This window comes from Lissotriton vulgaris, chromosome 6 (assembly GCF_964263255.1).
Source record: "Lissotriton vulgaris chromosome 6, aLisVul1.2, whole genome shotgun sequence".
Lineage (NCBI taxonomy): Eukaryota > Metazoa > Chordata > Amphibia > Caudata > Salamandridae > Lissotriton > Lissotriton vulgaris.
In genome coordinates, this window is record NC_141694.1 from 1,456,747,547 (window position 1) to 1,456,767,283 (window position 19,737).

At 44.3% G+C, this 19,737-nt stretch overlaps 1 protein-coding gene across 2 annotated transcripts in view; it reads right to left on the reverse strand.

The window, feature by feature from the left end:
* The window catches only part of ETAA1 (ETAA1 activator of ATR kinase), a 90,468-nt gene that overhangs the window by 51,918 nt on the left and 18,813 nt on the right, over window positions 1–19,737 (reverse strand). For both annotated transcript variants that reach the window (XM_086927586.1, XM_086927587.1), the window contains exon 2: window positions 1,626–1,760. In XM_086927586.1, the coding sequence (XP_086783712.1) occupies window positions 1,626–1,760 (135 nt within the window). The remainder of the gene's footprint in view (window positions 1–1,625; window positions 1,761–19,737) is intronic.

Below are 19,737 nucleotides of genomic sequence, written 5' to 3' on the forward strand. Positions count from 1 at the left end.
TGGTCTTGGGCTAAACACTTAAACACCTCGTGCTTAAACAATAATGAGTCTGAGCTTGTGTACTGTAGCTGGTTCTCATTGTAGAACGCCGTAATGTGCTAGGGCAGAGTTTACTTTATATAGAAGAGCAATAAAAAACAAGTACACTTTTCTGTTTTTCTGCCGTCCCACTTGGACGTCCTCGGCCTGCTTTCCTTCAGCTGCAAAAGGTTTTTATTATCTTTATGGGCCATGTGCTTGGCCCCCATTAAAATAACAAACCTTTTGCAGCAGAAGGAAGTCAGGGCAGTCTGTCCAAGTGGGACAGATGATAAATGAGAAAACTGTACATCACTGCAAGCTCTTTCCCAATGGTTGGCCACCGTTTAGCATAAACAGTGACGCCGGCCAATTGGAAAGAGGGGTGGGGCTTAAAGCCGGTTACTGAAACCTCCTCAGAACACTAAATCTCGCCAGGGAGACTGCGCATGTGCGCAGCTCTAGGCTTCAACCTAAAAATGCCTTCAACTAATTTTCCTCACTTGCACACATACCAGCAGGGTACAGGTGGCAATGAATCCAGTGGCACTCGTAAGTACACATTTGATGTTTTTTATGGGCATGGCAGGGAACAATGAATGCTTTGTTAATGTTTTCCCAATCACCTTTTTGGTTTAGGTCCAGTCAATTAGGGTGTTGTGATCACCTGCTTCAACAAGAAATCACTGTTTTGTCCACAAACGGTTAATCTTTCTTTCATCATTACGAACTGCCAACCACATGTGCAATTTTAGCATTTCTTGGTAAAAGATTTGGACATTCTATAGGTATGTCAAAAACATCACATGCTACTGAATTTCTATTTGTCAGAGGTTGCCTTGTGCTATGATTGTTGCAGTGTTTAGGAATGTTCAAAGTACCTATGAGGTTGCTCTGTAGACTCATTCTCAGTTTTATCTTCCGTTAACTATCCTGAGCATTCTTACTGAATACCAGTCATAAACTAATACAACTCAAAACAGCAGAACAATTGATTCAGGAGAGGATATAGATCTTCAAATACATTCCTGAACACTTTTCATGGAGGTAGCGGTTTTCAATTCGATCTTTAGGACCAAAGATTAAAGAACTCTTGTGCTAACCTGATCTGCAACCCAGCAGGAAACGCAACTCCACTCACTCATTCTTATTAATTGACCACTCAATGTCATAGTTTTTATGTAGAAACTTGTGCTGTTTTATCTGCCTTTGATGCCATACATGTATATTTGGACACTCTGGGGACAAGAGATGTGAAAAATATATAGGTAGTGGAATGAATTGAGGGTGGCGAGTGGGGGGTGGCATCATTTATTTTTTGCCAATGAGCAGTTTATGTATTCATATGAATTCTTCCAGGCATATTAATCCACCATAACTAAAGCTGAGCACATATGGCAAGTCACAAAACTCAGATACTAGCGAGGGACAAACATGAAGCGCATACAGAAATCATGAACACATCATTCCTAATAACATATAAATGTTAACTGTAAAACAGTTTAAAAAAAAAGCGAAATGTATTCTTTTAACGTATTAACTTTCCTTAACAGTATCATTTTAAATCAGCATTCCCTGGTAAACCCGGGAGATTAGTTTCAAGTTACCTGTTCGATATGGTGCTGGTGACTGTGGATCCCAAAATATTTCTTGTTGTGGTTCATCATTGGTAGGGGAACTGAAGGACGTTGCCCACTGGTTGGTTTTTGACAGTCTCTTTGGGGTCTTGTCTGTGCTTATTTCTGTAGATGGAACATAACAAAATACATAAATCAAACTTGAACATACAAAAGTAGCAGCTAGGAGAAATCACACAATTCGTTTAAAGAATAAGCACTCCTTGCTTAGTCACAACTGACATCTGCCCTCATTCATGCTGCTTTGAGACAAATGGCATAACGCATATTAAATCTTAGAGGCCAAAAAACAAAGAGACTATCTCTTCAGAATTTAGTAGTAAGAAGAACTGTAAATGTAATCACACACTTTAACATAAATTGGGTTAACAGTTTAATGCTGCTACAGACCTTAGTGACTCATGCACCTGTGTGTAATTTATAAGGCATACCATACAATTCACTTTACAATTCCAAAGTTAGTCTGACTATGGTGATAGTTTAATTGACGGATGCTCTTGCCCTTAGTATAGTGATCGACAAAGCTGAAATTGACGGATGCTCTTGCTCTTAGTATAGTGATCGACAAAGCTGAAATTGACAGATGCTCTTGCTCTTAGTATAGTGATCGACAAAGCTGAAATTGACAGATGCTCTTGCTCTTAGTATAGTGATCGACAAAGCTGAAATTGACAGATGCTCTTGCTCTTAGTATAGTGATCGACAGAGCTGAAAAATAAGTTTTTACCATTAAAAACAAGCATTTGCAATGCAATAGGTCTCGCATTTATGCAAATTTGAGCTATTGGAATTGTAAATCTCAATGCCTTGTATTTATGCTTTTGTTTGTAAAAACATAAATAAAAGGTATTGCCATTTACAATGCCAATAGCTTAAACTCGCATAAATGCGAGTCCTATTGCATTGCAAATGCTTGTTTAGGACTCGGCCCCAGTCACGTTGCAGCAGTGATGCTCTCGTGACTCCTTTACTTGGCCTTGAACCCAGCGCACCCAACAGGAAGCATGGCTCTCGGCTCACCCTCCTTTGAACTGTGTGACTTTTTCTCAGAGGCGTCTTCTCTACCTTAAAAAGCAAGCAAAATTCCTCGTTTAAACTTAAATGGGACACCCGCCATGAAAAGCTTCCTTACCCTTAAATAAATGTTCCCATCTCCATTGATTGCACCCCTCCCAAAAAAAAGAAAAAGTGATCTCCCCCTCTTTGGAGACTTGAAAAATGTTCGGATGTGTGCCATCCCTGTGCTGTGACTTGAACCTGTGCCCTGTTGGAGCACCCTTCCCTGTTAGGGGACTTGAACCCGGGTCTTGTTGGAGCATCCCTCTCTTAGTGGACTTGAACCCGGGTCTTGTTGCTATGGTGAATTGAAACCCATCTCTTTATTGACACTTGAACCTGCAACGACACGACCCGGAGTGGGGACTCATAACTTCCCCATCCCGCTCTGAGCTCGAACCTTCAAGGTGTGTCCGGAGCCACCGCCGCCTCCGCGGCTCTCTCCTCTCAGGGGGTGCACAGGCCCCCACCGCCCCGGCCTCCGCAGCTTCTCTCTCCCCGTGCCCGGAACCGCCCCCCCCCCCCGTGCATGCACGGACATGACACACTCCCGGCGCCCAAGCGCACTCCCTGCCGCCGCCGGTGCCACCAGCCCCGGGAGCCCCAGTCGGCCCGCCGCTGACAGGTACCCCCGGCCTCTCTCCTGCACCATCATCCTACCCTTGTCATATTTTCCGTGCGCCGTTCGGCCGGGGTGGGAGGGAGGGATAGGGAGCGTGTGGGGTGTATTGCCAAGCTGCTTAATGCATTGAGTGTTTTTTTTGGGTGCCGTGGGACCCGGCGATCATGGCGGTGTAATAGCCACTGCTGTGACCTGGTAGTAGCCATCTGTGGCGGGTGAGTGTGTTACAGTAAAACCCAGCGCCTCCATTGTCTTTTTTGTTGAGCTGACACGATTGGCCTCTCTGTACCCTTTGTGGACACCAGTTGTGCACCGGCGTGTTTCTGTCTCCTCCTAAGAGATTGATTGGTCGTGCTGGCGGAAGGTCAGAGGCAGTCAGGAGGGCCGTAGAGTGAGTCACTGTTTCTCACTGACGGTCAGTGTGAGTCACGGGCACTGCACGACTAGCACATACAAGAACCTCCTGACAAATGCACACCCTCAAACTGTGCAACAATAACATGTTTTCATCAAGAGAGATTCGATATCTGGACAACATGTATCCAGACTCTCCATCCCTTTAAACCAGAAGGCGGCGTGCTCGCGACAGGCTGGGGAGCACGCGCACACGTTCCAGGCAGCGAGGGAGGCGTGGCGCGCACCGCCTCCCTGTGCCGTGTCGCGCGCCATGGATCTCGTCCCCTTTTGTTTTTCCCAGTGTGCGCACCGCGGGGGCCTGTTTCTTACGGTGGGGGCCTGCAACCGCCGCTCTCTGCGATGTTGGTGGAGATGCGCCCCCGGTCTGGGGGAAGCTGCCGGTTTCGCAGCCACTCTCGGTCCTTCCCCTGAAGGTATGGCAGATTTCCCGATGCATGGGGCGGGGGGGCATGGTCTGTGCAGGGGGGGGGCAGCGGCGTGTGTATGCGTGCGTGTCTGTATGTGTGTGGGGGGGGGGGCTGCAGCGTGTGCCTGTGTAATCCCCTGAAGGTAGGGCAGATCTCCCGATGCATGGGGCGGGGGGGGTGTTTTGTCTGTGCAGGGGGGGGGGGCAGCGGCGTGTGTATGCGTGCGTGTATGTGTGGGGGGGGGCTGCAGCGTGTGCCTGTGTAAACTGTGAGCAGGGGTGTGGGGCTGGCTGTGTGCGCACGGGCAGTATCTGTAGACGACAGGGGCACTTTGCAACACAACCAAACACACTTTTGGCTCAGAGTTGCTCAAGGGTCTTAAGCTGAATAGCATGGCAAAGAACATGTTTTTCTGCGCACGGCAGCTGCCATTTCCTGCAGAGACGCTCGGCTATATGAAAAATGCTTTAGCGAAAATTCAATGTCTTTTTAATGTACCGATGTAAGTGGAGTCTGCAATATTAAATCAGTAAATAAAAAATATAAAGAACATGGCACCCACAGTGTTCCATTTGAATGCCCATGTGTGGTTATGCATGCACACGCGTCATTAGATGATCTCGATGTGATATGCCTTGCTATATGTAAACTTTGTTAATGTCTGGAAAAAACAATAAACAGATTCAAACAAAAATGCATGCACACACTTCATTACGCATGTGTAATCCCCTGAAGGTATGGCAGATCTCCCAATGCATGGGGCGGGGGGGGGGGGGGCTGTGCAGGGGGGGGGGGGGGGGGGGCAGCGGCGTGTGAATGCGTGCGTGTCTGTATGTGTGTGGGGGGGGCTGCAGCTTGTGCCTGTGTAATCCCCTGAAGGTATGGCAGATCTCCCGATGCATGGGGCGGGGGGGGTGTCTGTGCAGGGGGGGGGGGGGGCAGCAGCGGGTGTATGCGTGCATGTCTGTATGTGTGTGGGGGGGGGGCTGCAGCGTGTGCCCGTGTAATCCCCTGAAGGTATGGCAGATCTCCTGATGCATGGGGCGGGGGTTTGTCTGTGCAGGGGGGGGGCAGCGGCGTGTGTATGCGTGCGTGTCTGTATGTATGTGTGGGGGGGGGCTGCAGCGTGTGCCTGTGTAATCTGTGAGCAGGGTTGTGGGGCTGGCTGCGTGCGCACGGGCAGTATCTGTGGACGACAGGGGCACTTTGCAACACAACCAAACACACTTTTGGCTCAGAGTTGCTCAAGGGTCTTAGGCTGAATTGCATGGCAAAGAACATGTTTTTCTGCGCACGGCAGCTGCCATTTCCTGCAGAGACGCTCGGCTATATGAAAAATGCTTTCATGAAAATTCAATGTCTTTTTAATGTACCGTTGTAAGTGGAGTCTGCAATATTAAATCAGTAAATAAAAAATATAAAGAACATGGCACCCACAGTGTTCCATTTGAATGCCCATGTGTGGTTATGCATGCACACGCGTCATTAGATGATCTCGATGTGATATGCCTTGCTATATGTAAACTTTGTTAATGTCTGCAAAAAGCAATAAACAGATTCAAACAAAAATGCATGCACACACTTCATTACGCATGTGTAATCCCCTGAAGGTATGGCAGATCTCCTGATGCATGGGGCGGAGGGAGGGGGCGGGGGTTTGTCTGTGCAGGGGGGGGGCAGCTGCGTGTGAATGCGTGCGTGTCTGTATGTGTGGGGGGGGGGGCTGCAGCGTGTGCCTGTGTAATCTGTGAGCAGGGGTGTGGGGCTGGCTATGTGCGCACGGAAATAACGTGCGCGTTCACGAGGTCAAATCTCCAGCAGGAGAAACTCGTGACAGTCTGCTGTCCACATTCCCCCAAAAGTGATTACATAAGTTGTCTCGCCCTAGACAGCAAAAGCTTCGCTTTTGCTTTCGTCTAGGCGAGACCTAAACACACTATAGGTCGGGCGAAACCAGACAGTGGTTTGTGGTTCTTGTTGAAACAAATTCTTTCTGAATTATTTCCATACTGTTCCTGCCTCCGATAAAATCATTTAATTTTTTCGGTACATCCTCCTGTACCCTACTCACAGTGCATGGCCTTTCACTCAAACTACAAACCACATCAACTCTTCCTTTAGATCAAGACATCAGAAGAGACACAAAGGACAGCCAACGGCTTAATACAGATGGATGTCTGAAGTCTGACTGTGAGTAGCAAAAACAGAATTCCTACTTAATGTCATAGAGAAAAAGATAAATTCTTACAGATTACAGAGCATATTATACAGTTTGTCACCAACAGTGACGCATATGGGCACAACACAAACTGGTCAACTTAGCAAGTCTTTAAAGGCTTCAACCATCCATTTTACATATTATCAAATCAACTGCTTAAATCCAGTGTGCACAAAGTCTAAATTAGTGTCATTCATATTTTGCCATAGGCATGGGGGCTATTGCTCTCTCCCTTCTTAGCTGTAATAAACTCCTACCTTTGGACTACGCTAATCTAACTTCAATGCCACACAATGTTCAAAAAGTATCCATAGACTAGTAGCTGTATGCAGAGCAGACTGCCACATCAAAGCCACACGTCACTCACAACCCAGGTTATCCACAAGCTCCTTCAAAGAGTGAGGGAAAACCAAGCAGCTTTTACTATTAAGTTCTTCTGAACTCGCCGAGGGACAAGGATGACAAACAAATGAGTAGTCCAATTAATCAGTCTCAGTACGGTATTCCTTGGAAACGTTACGCTTTAGTTTAGAGTACCTGTGTTGCAATACCCTAGTCGATTTTCTGAAAGTTACTTAGCTCTGTTGTCTATGGCTTTACTCAAGAGTTCAGTAACATTGGGCGTAGCTCTGTTGTCAAAGGTCATGGGAGCTGTGCATGGGACATATTGCCAATGTTATTCCCTTGCATGGCACAACACCTTTCAGGTGGCTAACAGTGCTGTATCACTTTAAATTCTGAGAAGATAAAGGACATTTGTTGTTTCGACCAGAGACAGAGGATCACAAGCATTTGCAATGCAATAGGTCTCCCATTAGGAAAGTTTGAGCTATAGGTATTGTAAATAACAAATGTATTTATGTTTTGATTTTGAAAATAGCGAAAATAATAGCTTTGTCATTTACAATGCCAATAGTTACAACTTTCGCAAATGTGACACCTAATGCATTTGTAATGCAATGTGTTGCATTTATGTGACTTACATGTATTGATATTACAAATAACAATGGCTTTAAATATTTTTTATTAATTAATACTTAAATAAAAGTTATTGTAATTTGTAATGGCAATAGCTTAAACTTTTGTAAATAACTTTTGTGAAGATTATGTTCAGTGTATTTTATTGTGACGAAAATCCAAGAACAGAAGTGAAATATTAACATCTTTTTGTTACATTTGCAATAAAGCTTGAAACATTGAGAGAACATATTTGAACCAGTTGTTGTTGAATGGTTGCACAGATTGATGCTGTCGTGGCACCGAGTGATGTTGTGCAGGCGAACGAGTGATGCTGTGGCGTTCAGTGATGCTGTGGTAGTGCATAGTGAGGTTGTGGTGCCCCCGAGTGATGCTGTGGTGGTGGTGAGTGATGCTGTAAGCTATGCTATGTTTTGCTATCCTATGCTTTGATTTGTTATGCTATGCTATGCTGTGTTTCGGTATGCTATGCTAGGTTTTGCTATGCTGTGCTTTGTTATGCTATGCTATGTTTTGTTGTGTTTTGTTATGCTATGCTATGCGATGTTTTGTTGTGTTTTGTTATGCTATGTTTTGTTATGCTATGCTTTGTTATGCTATGTTTTGTTATGCTATGTTTTGTTATGCTATGTTTTGTTATGCTATGTTTTGTTATGCTATGTTTTGCTATGCTATGTTTTGCTATGCTATGTTTTGCTATGCTATGTTTTGCTATGCTATGTTTTGCTATGCTATGTTTTGCTATGCTATGTTGTGCTATGCTATGTTGTGCTATGCTATGTTGTGCTATGCTATGTTGTGCTATGCTATGTTGTGCTATGCTATGTTGTGCTATGCTATGTTGTGCTATGCTATGTTGTGCTATGCTATGCTTTGTTGTGTTTTGTTGTGTTTTGTTATGCTATGCTATTTTTTGTTATGCTATGCTATGTTTTGTTGTGTTTTGTTATGCTATGTTTTGCTATGTGAGGCTATGTTTTGGTATGCTATGTGTTGTTATGCTATGTGAGTGAGGGTGAGAGAGGGTGGTTACATCAAGGTTATACATTCATAGGTTGCATTTTGATAATATATATCCCCGAGATTTGTGTTGAGTGATCGCAAAGAAATTACTTAGGAGTGCCGCAGATTTCATGTAAGGTTCAAGAGGTTTTCCAAGCGCATGTGGTGGAAGGGGCGCGATAAAACATTTGTGCCCGATCATGAGGAAAAAAAGAGAGGGAAGCCATATGCGGCAGTAATCACATTCAACAGTTGGTTAAATTGAATCAATAAAAACGTTGGTGACAAGAGATAGAAGTGTTGCAGAGAAAGAGCATGTCAGACAAGATGCCACATGTGGCATAACAGTACAAAAGGGGGTGGTGATGGACGGAGCATCTGAATCAATCAAACACTCACACCCATTCAAAAGATCTGGGTTTAATCCATCACCGTTCTCTAGCCCACTCTGCCACCCCAGTTCAGACATGGCTATATGCAAATCAGTCGGACCCTGTGCCTCATGGGAACAGTCCAACCCGAACTGCCAAGCCATGTCTTCCCTGGACCGGAAACAAGCTTCCAAGGACCGGTTTCTGGCATTCCAGCAGTCTTCAGCCCGGCTTGCTTGAATCCAGTGGCAAAGTGAGCAAGGGACTCACGTCTGAGCGTACCCTGCCACACTTATGGCGGCCAAAAGCAGTACAAAAGGGGGTGGTGGTGATGGACGGAGCATCTGAATCAATCAAATACTCACACCCAGTCAAAAGATCTGGGTTTAATCCATCACCGTTCTTTAGCCCACTCTGCCACCCCAGTTCAGACATGGCTATATGCAAATCAGTCTGACCCTGTGCCTCATGGGAACAGTCCAGCCCGAACTGCCAAGCCATGTCTTCCCTGGACCGGAAACAAGCTTCCGAGGACCGGTTTCTGGCATTCCAGCCGTCTTCAGCCCGGCTTGCTTGAATCCAGTGGCAAATTGAGCAAGGGACTCACGTCTGAGCATACCCTGCCACACTTATGGCGGCCAAAAGCGATACAAAAGGGGGTGGTGATGGACGGAGCATCTGAATCAAACACTCACACCCAGTCAAAAGATCTGGGTTTAATCCATCACCGTTCTTTAGCCCACTCTGCCACCCCAGTTCAGACATGGCTATATGCAAGACCCTGTGCCTCATGGGAACAGTCCAGCCCGAACTGCCAAGCCATGTCTTCCCTGGACCGGAAACAAGCTTCCGAGGACCGGTTTCTGGCATTCCAGCCGTCTTCAGCCCGGCTTGCTTGAATCCAGTGGCAGACGTGAGTCCCTTGCTCACTTTGCCACTGGATTCAAGCATGCCGGGCTGAAGACGGCTGGAATGCCAGAAACCGGTCATCGGAAGCTTGTTTCCGGTCCAGGGAAGACATGGCTTGGCAGTTCGGGCTGGACTGTTCCCATGAGGCACAGGGTCGGACTGATTTGCATATAGCCATGTCTGAACTGGGGTGGCAGAGTGGGCTAAAGAACGGTGATGGATTAAACCCAGATCTTTTGACTGGGTGGGAGTGTTTCATTGATTCAGATGCTCCGTCCATCACCACCCCCCCCCTTTTGTACTGCATGTGGCATAACAAGCAGAAATGTAAACGGACGTAGCCATATATTTACAGTTTGTTGTTTTCCTGATGTAGGATCCGAAGGTGGGTATCGAGATGGGAGAAGGGGAAGAAGAGCGAGACTGATTTAGACGGGGATACATGAACACTATGCCGTATACAAAGGAGGAAAATGAGCACTAATCAAGCGTCTACGGTGCATTTGCGGGCAGAGAGAGAGTGTCAATAAACTATAACAAAGGTTTATAACAACACATAAGTGCAGGAGTCATGAACGAGCCGGGATACGTAAACAATATGCCGTTTACGAAGAAGGAAAGGGAGCACTACTCAAGCATCCACGGTGCACTTGCGGGCAGAGAGATAGTGTAATAAAACTATCACAAAAGTTTAAAACACATAAGTGCAGAAGTCCTGCACGAGCCGTCGTTAAATTATCAATGCTGAGTGTTAGATTGTTCGGGTAAGTGTTATGGGTGCATTTTTGTGAGCGACGGTTGTTATGCGGTATCTTAACGAGGAATTCCAAAAGAGTGCTTCTATAATAGGGGCGTGAGAGGGCAAGACAAATATTGGGCTGGTAGGATTTTGTGCTGTGATGGTAGGCGCATTTGTGCAAGAATAACGGCTAGGTATGGGCATTGTATAATCATCTTACTGAAAGGGATCGTGTGGAGGGTGAGGTTATTCTAAGAGGGAGTAATAGTTTAGTGCGGGCAGGGAGGGTGTTGCGGCTAGGTGCGGGCAGTAATTGTGCAAACTGTGAGTTTGGTAATGTGAGCAATTACACACAAGCTCTCGGCATTGCTGTGGGGGGGGGGGGAGCGGGAGCGCATTCCTTTGAAGTCTGATGCGTGGGGCGGGAGAGCGGCAGCCTTTGAAGTCTGATTCAGAGGCACAGACAAATGGTGGTGCGCGATGTGCACGCGGGGGGAGAGGAGGCGGCAGCTTTTGAAGTCTGATGCCAAGGCACAGACAAATGGTGGTGTGTTATGTGGCTGGCGATGGTCTGCACGCGCATAGATCACATGAACTGTACGCTATCCGCAGTTTGGTAGAGTTTTTGAACTGCCTACTATAATCTCGCCTACCTATCCCTGCGGGATAGAATAGTTGGGACCTACAAATTAATACTAGTGAATTTGGCAAAAATAATAATACAGCAGCATACACTTCAGTTTAAGGTGAGAACTATACGAGTAGTAAATATCAATATTGTATTATTAAGAACACTTTTGAAACGTGCACAACTTGATATCAGATGTTAAAGAATATATAAAACCTATTGCAGTGCTCTCATTCCAATTTATGGCTGCATAGTCGGTGGCCTCGAGATGGGAACACATGGTCTCGAACGGCAAAGAATAAAATTCTCCTTTCCTTAATTAAATGTTTACTTTGTCTACTAGCCAACTAGGCTTAACTAACTTTCTGCAACACAAACCCATTGGTTGTTAGTTTGCAGTAACACCGTATGGACCTGTGAAAGAAGATTGTCTGCCACTAAAGCTAGATGTGCATCGAGGAGTGTAAATTGTTCAGACTGATATATAAGATAAATTAATGAAAACTTTTTACCCTGAGGGTGAGCACTCCCGAGTGAATGCAGGGAGTTAAACATGCATTGCTGACAGGGTTCCAGTATTAAAATGTCAACAAGTTCTTGCAAAAAGTAACAGCTTGAGTCCACTTATGTCGCTCTCCGATTGCTCCAAGATTACACAAAAATATACAAAGAAGCATGCAAATAAAAATGTATACAAAAAATGTAACCTGAAACAAACGTTTTGCTAAACTATACAATTTCTCTGAGGCATTGTTTAAATACACAGATTTGATGCATGACATCCATCTATATATATCACAGTAAAGGTGCACCACACAGTGACAATATGTACACAAAGTTCAAAGGAATTCCCAATTGAGTGCAATTTTCTTTTTGTTTTGCTCGTATATTCTTATAAGATGTATATATGTCACCAATTACACAGCAGAAAAAGCCAAAGCATTCAGTCCATACAACGGACTTCTTTACGGCAACATTGGTTAATGAGCTAATATCATTGGGTGAAGTTTATGTGCAAAACACAGGCCTTTATTCAGAAGTCATGTTGGAAGGATCAGCAAAAATTCGACCCCAGAGTAGCTGGAGAAGTAGCATAACATTGTGTCCAAAACGATAGTATAAACCATAGGAATAGACCTTCGAGATTCAAATTAGATAGATTTGCTAGATATCATACAAATAGGGGCAATCCACCCCACGGAGGTACTTTTTCTTTTTGTAGACCGTATACTTTGTGGAAGAAACTATACCCATGTAGGAAGCTGCTACTTCATATTTTACTGAAGGAACTGGTGCATCAAAATCGAGTGATTTCGAAGATGGCCGCTGTTACTGAAACATAAATAAATAAATACATAAATATATATATATATATATACACACACACACACACACACACACACACACACACACACACTTTTTTTAAGGTAAATAATGGAGAACCCGTGTAAAACCATAATAGCAATATATTTGGAGCCCATTGTATTTTTTAATCTTTCTTTATAGGATTTTAAAAAGGTACAAAGTGATTAAATTGCACTGTCGATATTACTTCGAGCCAACAGCAAATGAGAGCTACTTACAGTTCCAGATTATCAAAAGCAATTGGCTGACACCATGAAGAATAAACATGCAGAGTAAAAACACTATATATCAGTCATTCAGTATTGCTAGTGTTGATAATAGAAGTAACTTTCCTTTTAAGTAAAACATCTAAGCTTAGAAACATGCAACAAAGAAAACACAAAATACTAAGGAATCAACCAACATAACTTGCATGGAGGATTCAGTGGAAGTTATAAGTCCCTAAAATGGGTTCCATCCCACCATGGGAGGGAGTTGTTCTCGTGGGATAGTTTAACCTTTGCCAAACTGAAGGTAGGAATGGGAGGTATTATGTCTGGAAAAAGTGGTGTGCGCGTATGTGGGTGTGACAGGAGAAGAGCCTAAGTTCGAGGTGACTGCACCAAGGGTCCACATATATAGTCAAAGCCTTTCCTCTTACCAGCCAGAATGTCAGCCATACATTCCATTGTAAGGGGCTGCCAAAGTTGGGCATGCCACTGGGACATGGACGGGGCTTCGGGTATCTTCCATGCTGCAGCTTGGCTGCCCTTAAACAAAGATATAGAATAGCGTGGTCTCCCAGAGTCTGGAGTTTTTGAGAAGGACCCCAGAGACCTAAAAGTACACACTCCAGGTTGCCGGGAATTGGGTAACCCAATATTTCTTTTATTTGTGCTAGTATTTTGTTTCATAAGGGCCAAATAGTAGTGCTGTCCCACAAGATATGCCGAAAGTCTCCCAACATACCACATCCTCCTCCAACATTCATGTGACGTATTCGGGAAGGTTTCTGAAGTTTCTCCGGGTAAAGGTACTAATCATAGAGGAGTCTGTAGTGTGCTTCCCTTAAACCCATGGAGTAGTTAAACGTACAAATATCATGGTAATGGCTGTGTCATTGCTTATCCTCTATAGCAGTGTTCTTCAATCTGGGGGGCGCGCACTCCACCGTAAAACCTTTGTTTACCACTGTCCAACGTCGCAAGTACATTAGCTTCCGCTATTTCTTCAGCCATTTCAAATGGGGCCTTTGGATTGGAGAACAGCCAATCAGCACATAGAACGTCACCATTGAAGTTCCACCAATGAGGTGGACAGCATTATAGATGGGAGGAAGTGCACGAAATGTTGCATGCATAAACTCCTGCATACTACTACCTTTTGATTGTGTGGCACTTCTACACTCCTGCCGTTTGCCCAATGCTTGCTGCCTTTTCTGCTTTGCTTGCTGTCTTTTGCCTGCTGCCTCGCTGTGCAGGATCTCACCTCGGAACATTTTACAACACCAACAGAACAGGTAAGTGAAAGCGAACAGACAGGGCATCTGCTTTCCTAAAATAAGTCTGTTCACTTTCGGTTTGACCGCAGCTGAGGCCTTTCGCGGGTGAGAGGGGGAATGATGCTCATACAATTAACTTTATTAAAAGTCAGCTGCGAGTATCTTATTTAGAATACTTTTTGGATGTGTACATTGTCTGCCCACGAAGCAAACATCAGATCCTGTGACATTACGGGATTTTGCTGATACTATTTAGCACTGGCCCAACAGCCCTAGAAGTTAATTGGACCTCACCATGATGTACAATTAGTGCAGTACTGAAAATAACTCTCAGATGGGGCACAGTACAGAGGGGAACTCGTACAGATCCTGAGCTATGTGCAGAGACCCAAGGACAGCTCTCGGGTGGGGCAGGCTGTCGAGGACAGGCGCTGCACTCCTGGAGCTCTGTGCGCAGAGATGGTGAGGGCTGTTGAGGACAGGCGCTGCACTCCTGGAGCTCTGTGCGCAGAGCTGGTACGGGCTGTTAAAGGCAGGCGCTGCACTCCTCGAGTTGTGTGTACAGAGCTGGGTCAGTCTGTTGAGGGCAGCTGCTGTATTATGCTGAATGTCTTGTCTTTCCATACTCAATTGTTATATACAGCCAAGCAGTGTGAAGACTACTACTGCAGCTACTTGCTAGCGGGCTCTGTGTTACTCAGGATTTTCTTTAATAAGATGGAACCTTTAAGTTCTCTGATCCTTCAGAATTGAAGGTTCAAATGCCTCTGTGTCAGCATCAAGAATTGCATTCCCTTTCCTGACTCTTTCCCAATCTGGAAACCCCCTGTATAGGTCTTCTTTCTGCCTCCCCTGTATCGGAGGAAGCGTCTTCCACTCTACAGTTTAAGTCTGCTCGGTGGTAGTGTAAGGGGATTTATAAAACAAGAGACCAAACTTGAACCAATCAGTGGTTGCATGTCTGCATATCCATTGCTTTCCCAGTCGCACAACTGATCTCTTCCCAAATGCCTTGGCTTCAGAATTACATACAAATGTGCTTCATTTTTGTTTTCCTAACTGCTAAAGATGTACATGATGTAATGGACAATTTGTTGTGCGTTTCAAAAAATGGCATCCTCCTGCCTTTCATTTGACACCACGGTACCCAAAATAGACTGCAGAGTGAGAGGAGTTTGCAAATACCAATTCCAATGTAAAAAAAAAAAACTAAAAAAAATAAGAAATTTGACATTAGACACAGCCTGACATTTGGTCTCTGCCTTTGAAGCGCAGTAAATTAAACAAGATAAATACATTTTTTTAAGGCATCTTTAATAATTGCTTGAACTTTCGGCCCACCAGTGCATAATCACCCACTGTTTAGGAAACACTGACTTAGATTATAAAGCGTTTACCTTCAAAACGGCCACCAAGATTTTAAAATCTCATGCAATAATTTATAATGTATTGCAATGGGCTGAATGTTAGTCTATGTAAAATTCCAAAGAATCATTGCTACTTTTTTCATAATAACAAGCTCAATCATTGCAATACCTAAAATTCCTATGTCGTTGTCTGGGGCTGTCCACTCAATGATTTCATGGAAGCCAACCTCCACTATTATACATTAACAGACCAGGAACCCAGATATAACTGCTTCCTTGCTGCAACCGTCTTTGATGTATTTGTGACAAAATGAACAAGCATTTGCAATGCAATAGGTTATGTTATGTTATTGGGTGTCTTATAGAGCGCTCAGCTACTCGGACAGAGTGTCCCGGCGCTATACAGATCAGCCGAGAGGCATCCAGGAGGCACATGCAAACTATTGTCCGAACAACCAGGTCTTAAGCCTCTTCCTGAAAGACAACAGGTTGTCAAGTTTCCTGAGGGCCAAAGGAAGATTATTCCAGAGTTGAGGGGCCAGCTGTCTACAAGAACGACCTCCAATGCGTGCTCGTTTGGTTACAGGCACGATGGCCAGTGCTTGCGTGGCGGATCGGAGAGATCTGGAAGGAAAATAGAATCGTACTCTTTTCCTTAGATACTCGGCACCAATGCCGTGTAGAGATTTGAAGGCCATGATCAGAGTTTTAAAGTGAATACGTTTACGCACCGGCAGCCAATGGAGCGAGTTTAGAAGAGCCGAAGTATGGGCTGTACGGCTAAGGCCATAAATAGTCCGTGCCGCCGCATTCTGTACTGATTGGAGGCGGGTGAGAAGGTATTCCGGAAGGCCTAGGTATAGAACGTTGGCATAATCCAACCTGGAGCCAATCAGAGCCTGTACCGTTATCCTCCTGTGGCTGAGGGAAAGAAAGGAAAGAAATTTCCTAGGAGTTCGTAGCAGACCAAAACACTGGCCAACTACATTAAGAATCTGGGGTTTGAGGGTTAAGCCATTATCAATTTTCACACACATCTCCTGTCCATACACGTGCACATCGCCTGTCCGGGCGCGTGCCACCTCCTGTCTCTCTTCGGGACATAAATTGGCAGCAATAGTCTCTCAAGCAAAACAGCGCATGCCCTGCTTTCGCACGCGAGACCTAAAAACAGGAACAGGATGTTTGCCATTCCTGAGCCATTCCAGAACCCCGGCACAATCCTCCCCTAGACTTCTGCACTTTTTGTTCTGGAAATCGAGCACATTACAGAGGATGGAGAAAAGAGTTCTATGGGAGACTAGAAAGGAAGTAAATATTTCAGTAAGGACCGGATCTGGCTGGATAGTGCCACCAGTTGCAGTGCAGTGGAAATTCATGCTCAAGGAGCCTGGGAGTTCAGAAAGCACAGGGAGGATCTTATCTGCAATGGACATGCCTGAAGGTACAGGAAGGGCTATGGATATTCTTCCAGTCTTATTGACAGTACCCCAGGTTCTGAACCTTGCACAGACGGATCCTGAGAACAGCTTGGTAGGACATCTATGAACAGATGGCAGCTCATGAGTAACAGAAAGGTGGTAAGTCTTAACACATAAATTATCTTGTATTCGTAGATTGAAAGGTTTGTGGTGCACCCTGTCATGTTTAATTCGTTTTTTATGTCCATGTCCTGTACTATGTGCTATAAAGAACAGTTTTTTTTCCCAGTTTTTGTGACTTCTGGTGCCACACAGGCAATTCCATCACCTGCTTTTGCAGCTGCACTCCCCTACACACTGTACTCCCCTGGCCCCCATATTTTAGGGTTGCTGTTATTAATGAGCAGGTCTTTTAGGTAGCACATGGGTATAAATATCCATGGGCTTGACTTTGGGGTTGTAGGATTTTTTGGAAAAAGGCAAATTGGGGATTATACCTGAGGAATACTTTGGCAGTACAATGCACCATTTAAAACCATTCTCTTTCATTTTGTATTACGTTTTTTTCAAAATGTATGCGGAACAATGCATCGTTTGAACTATTTTTCTTCATAAGATAATTACACTTATTAAACCCAAACCTATTTTAGTTTGCGCTCATCCACTGTGCTCGTTCGAGTGCTGTATATGGATTGATGCTTTCTGCCCCATCACTTTTACCATGAGTTTGTTAGCAGTTTCACTTGTGGGAGAAAGGTAACCGAGCCCATGTAAATTAATAGTAAGTAGTTACATTTCCAATTGTATTTGTTAAATTTGCTCAAAATACACCAGAGCTGCAGACTTATAACTGGGGAATCAGGTTCCAGAAATGTTGCCGGATATGGCCTGGGATATGCGGACGACGGTAGATTATGCAGTGTACCAGGTTCCAGAAATGTTTGTCAGCTGGTGGGGGGCCAGACATCTAAAAAAAAATTCAGCTGGGGGGTCTCAACCTAAAAAAGTTTGAAGACCTCTGCTCTACAGTGATCCCTAGTGTATGTTCCCAGAAAGACACGAGACGTATTGCTGTCGTAATTTTAATCTACAGGCTTTGTATATTTTTCATTATACTCAGTTGAAACACTGGGTACTACAGCCAAACATATGACTTGCCGCTACTAGAGAACTGCTCCCCATAGAACGGTTTGCACAGAATGCTGGGGCAACCCAAAGATGTATCTCCTAATTATATGCATTCTTGATGTCCACCAAATACACCCAGTTTTAGATAAGTGAAAGGATAGCAGAGTAAAAAGAAATCTGAAAGCAAAGACAGATGGGTGGGTAAAAGGATGGCAGAGTAAATGGAAATACAAGAGGGTGGATAGATGGTTCAGTGAAAGGATGGGTGAGTAAATGGGAGCCTTATAGGATAGCTGGGATAGTAAATGGAAATCTGAAAGGATGGAAGGATAATGGATCGATGAATGGATGGACTTAGGGATGAAAGGTTTTATTGAAGGATGGTTAGTCAAATGATGATTTTATGGGTAGATACAATGTAATGATGGATGCATGCATAGACGGGTGTATGGAATGGCAAATGGATGGATGGAATGGTGAAAGATTGGATGATGGATGAAAAAAGTAATGGATAACAGAATATAAAATAGGAGTGGTGGATGGAAGCGTAAAAGGTTAAATGCATAGATGCTTGCATGGAAGAGTCAAAGGAACTCTTTTAGTGAGGTTTGGGGGTCACTAACTTGGTGCTATCAGACCTTTGGTACAAAGAGGGAGGCATTTAAAGAGGGAGGCATTTTAATAGTCCGGCAACTCCCATAGTTACCATGTAGTCATCCAGCTTATGGACTGGTAAAACTATGGTGGAGGCCCTTTGTTTATACTTCCTACAGTAAGGGTTAGTGCATATGTGGAAGCTCTGAACAACATTCACCCACACTAAGGAGTGATAGTTTACTCGCATCATGTCAGCACAGGAAGAACCACTCTAGGTCCCGCCCTGATAGGGACAAGTAACTAATGGGGAAACGTTCCATTGGCCAGATTAGAAGAAAAAAATTATACTGGTCCTTATAAGGAATCTGTTGTCTGGCTTGTATTGGTTTTTGGGGGGGGGGGGGGGGGAGGGTCAGTTTTTTTGCAAATAAGTGTTTAAAACAAAATAAAAAATAAATCACACAAAATGTTGAAGGCGTTTTACAGAATAGTGTCTAAAGTATCTGCATAAACTGTCTATGTGTGTGTGTGCTACGTTTATTCGACTTCGCAGAACAGTAGGTTTCAGTGTTTAGGTAGGGATATGAAAGTGCATAACAGCACTGGAAGTTTATAGCCAGACTTACCCCCAGTGTAGCAAAGGAGCTGGAAAGTATATTTGAGTTGTATGTTGTTAAGGAGACAAAGTTGGCTCAGTAGCCTCTTCTCCCTACTTAGACCGTATGCAGACCAAGTTACTAGGATCGGCCCTTCTCACCTAGACAGAACTTCTGCCTCCTCTCCCACTGCTTAAAGTCCTTAAGATAAGCTCACTGAACCATTAAAGTTTGGGTTTTCTTTATCTAGAAGTAACAGAGTACTTGGGCTAGTGCTCCCATTATTCCAGGAGCTAGGGGTTCTATTGGCGGTTGGCCATAGGGTTTCTACTGATTCAAGAGCTTGGGAATAGGGTTTCTGTTGGTTGTTGATAAGAGTTTGTATTGTTTCTAGCGCACAGAGCTGGAGTTTCTAGTTGTTCCTGCACTTAAGGATCCTATTGGGTTTAGGATGTAGGGTTCCTATTGGTTCAGGTCACCTTCTCCCTCAAGATCCCAAACAATTGTCAACTAAATCCAACAAACCCATTACAACTTACAGACAGTGGAACTCATTAAACATGCAGAAGCTGTAATCATGCCTAATAAACACACAACTTGAAACAATAAAAACTCAGTAGAACAATTCTACGATTGTATGACCTCCGCTTAGGACATACTATTACAAAATAGAACTTCAACACAAACGCAAGAAGAAGAGGACCACATGGATGGATGTCGATAAAAATGATAAAAGGACAAATCTCAATTCTTCAAAGCAAACAGCTTAAACCTAAGAATC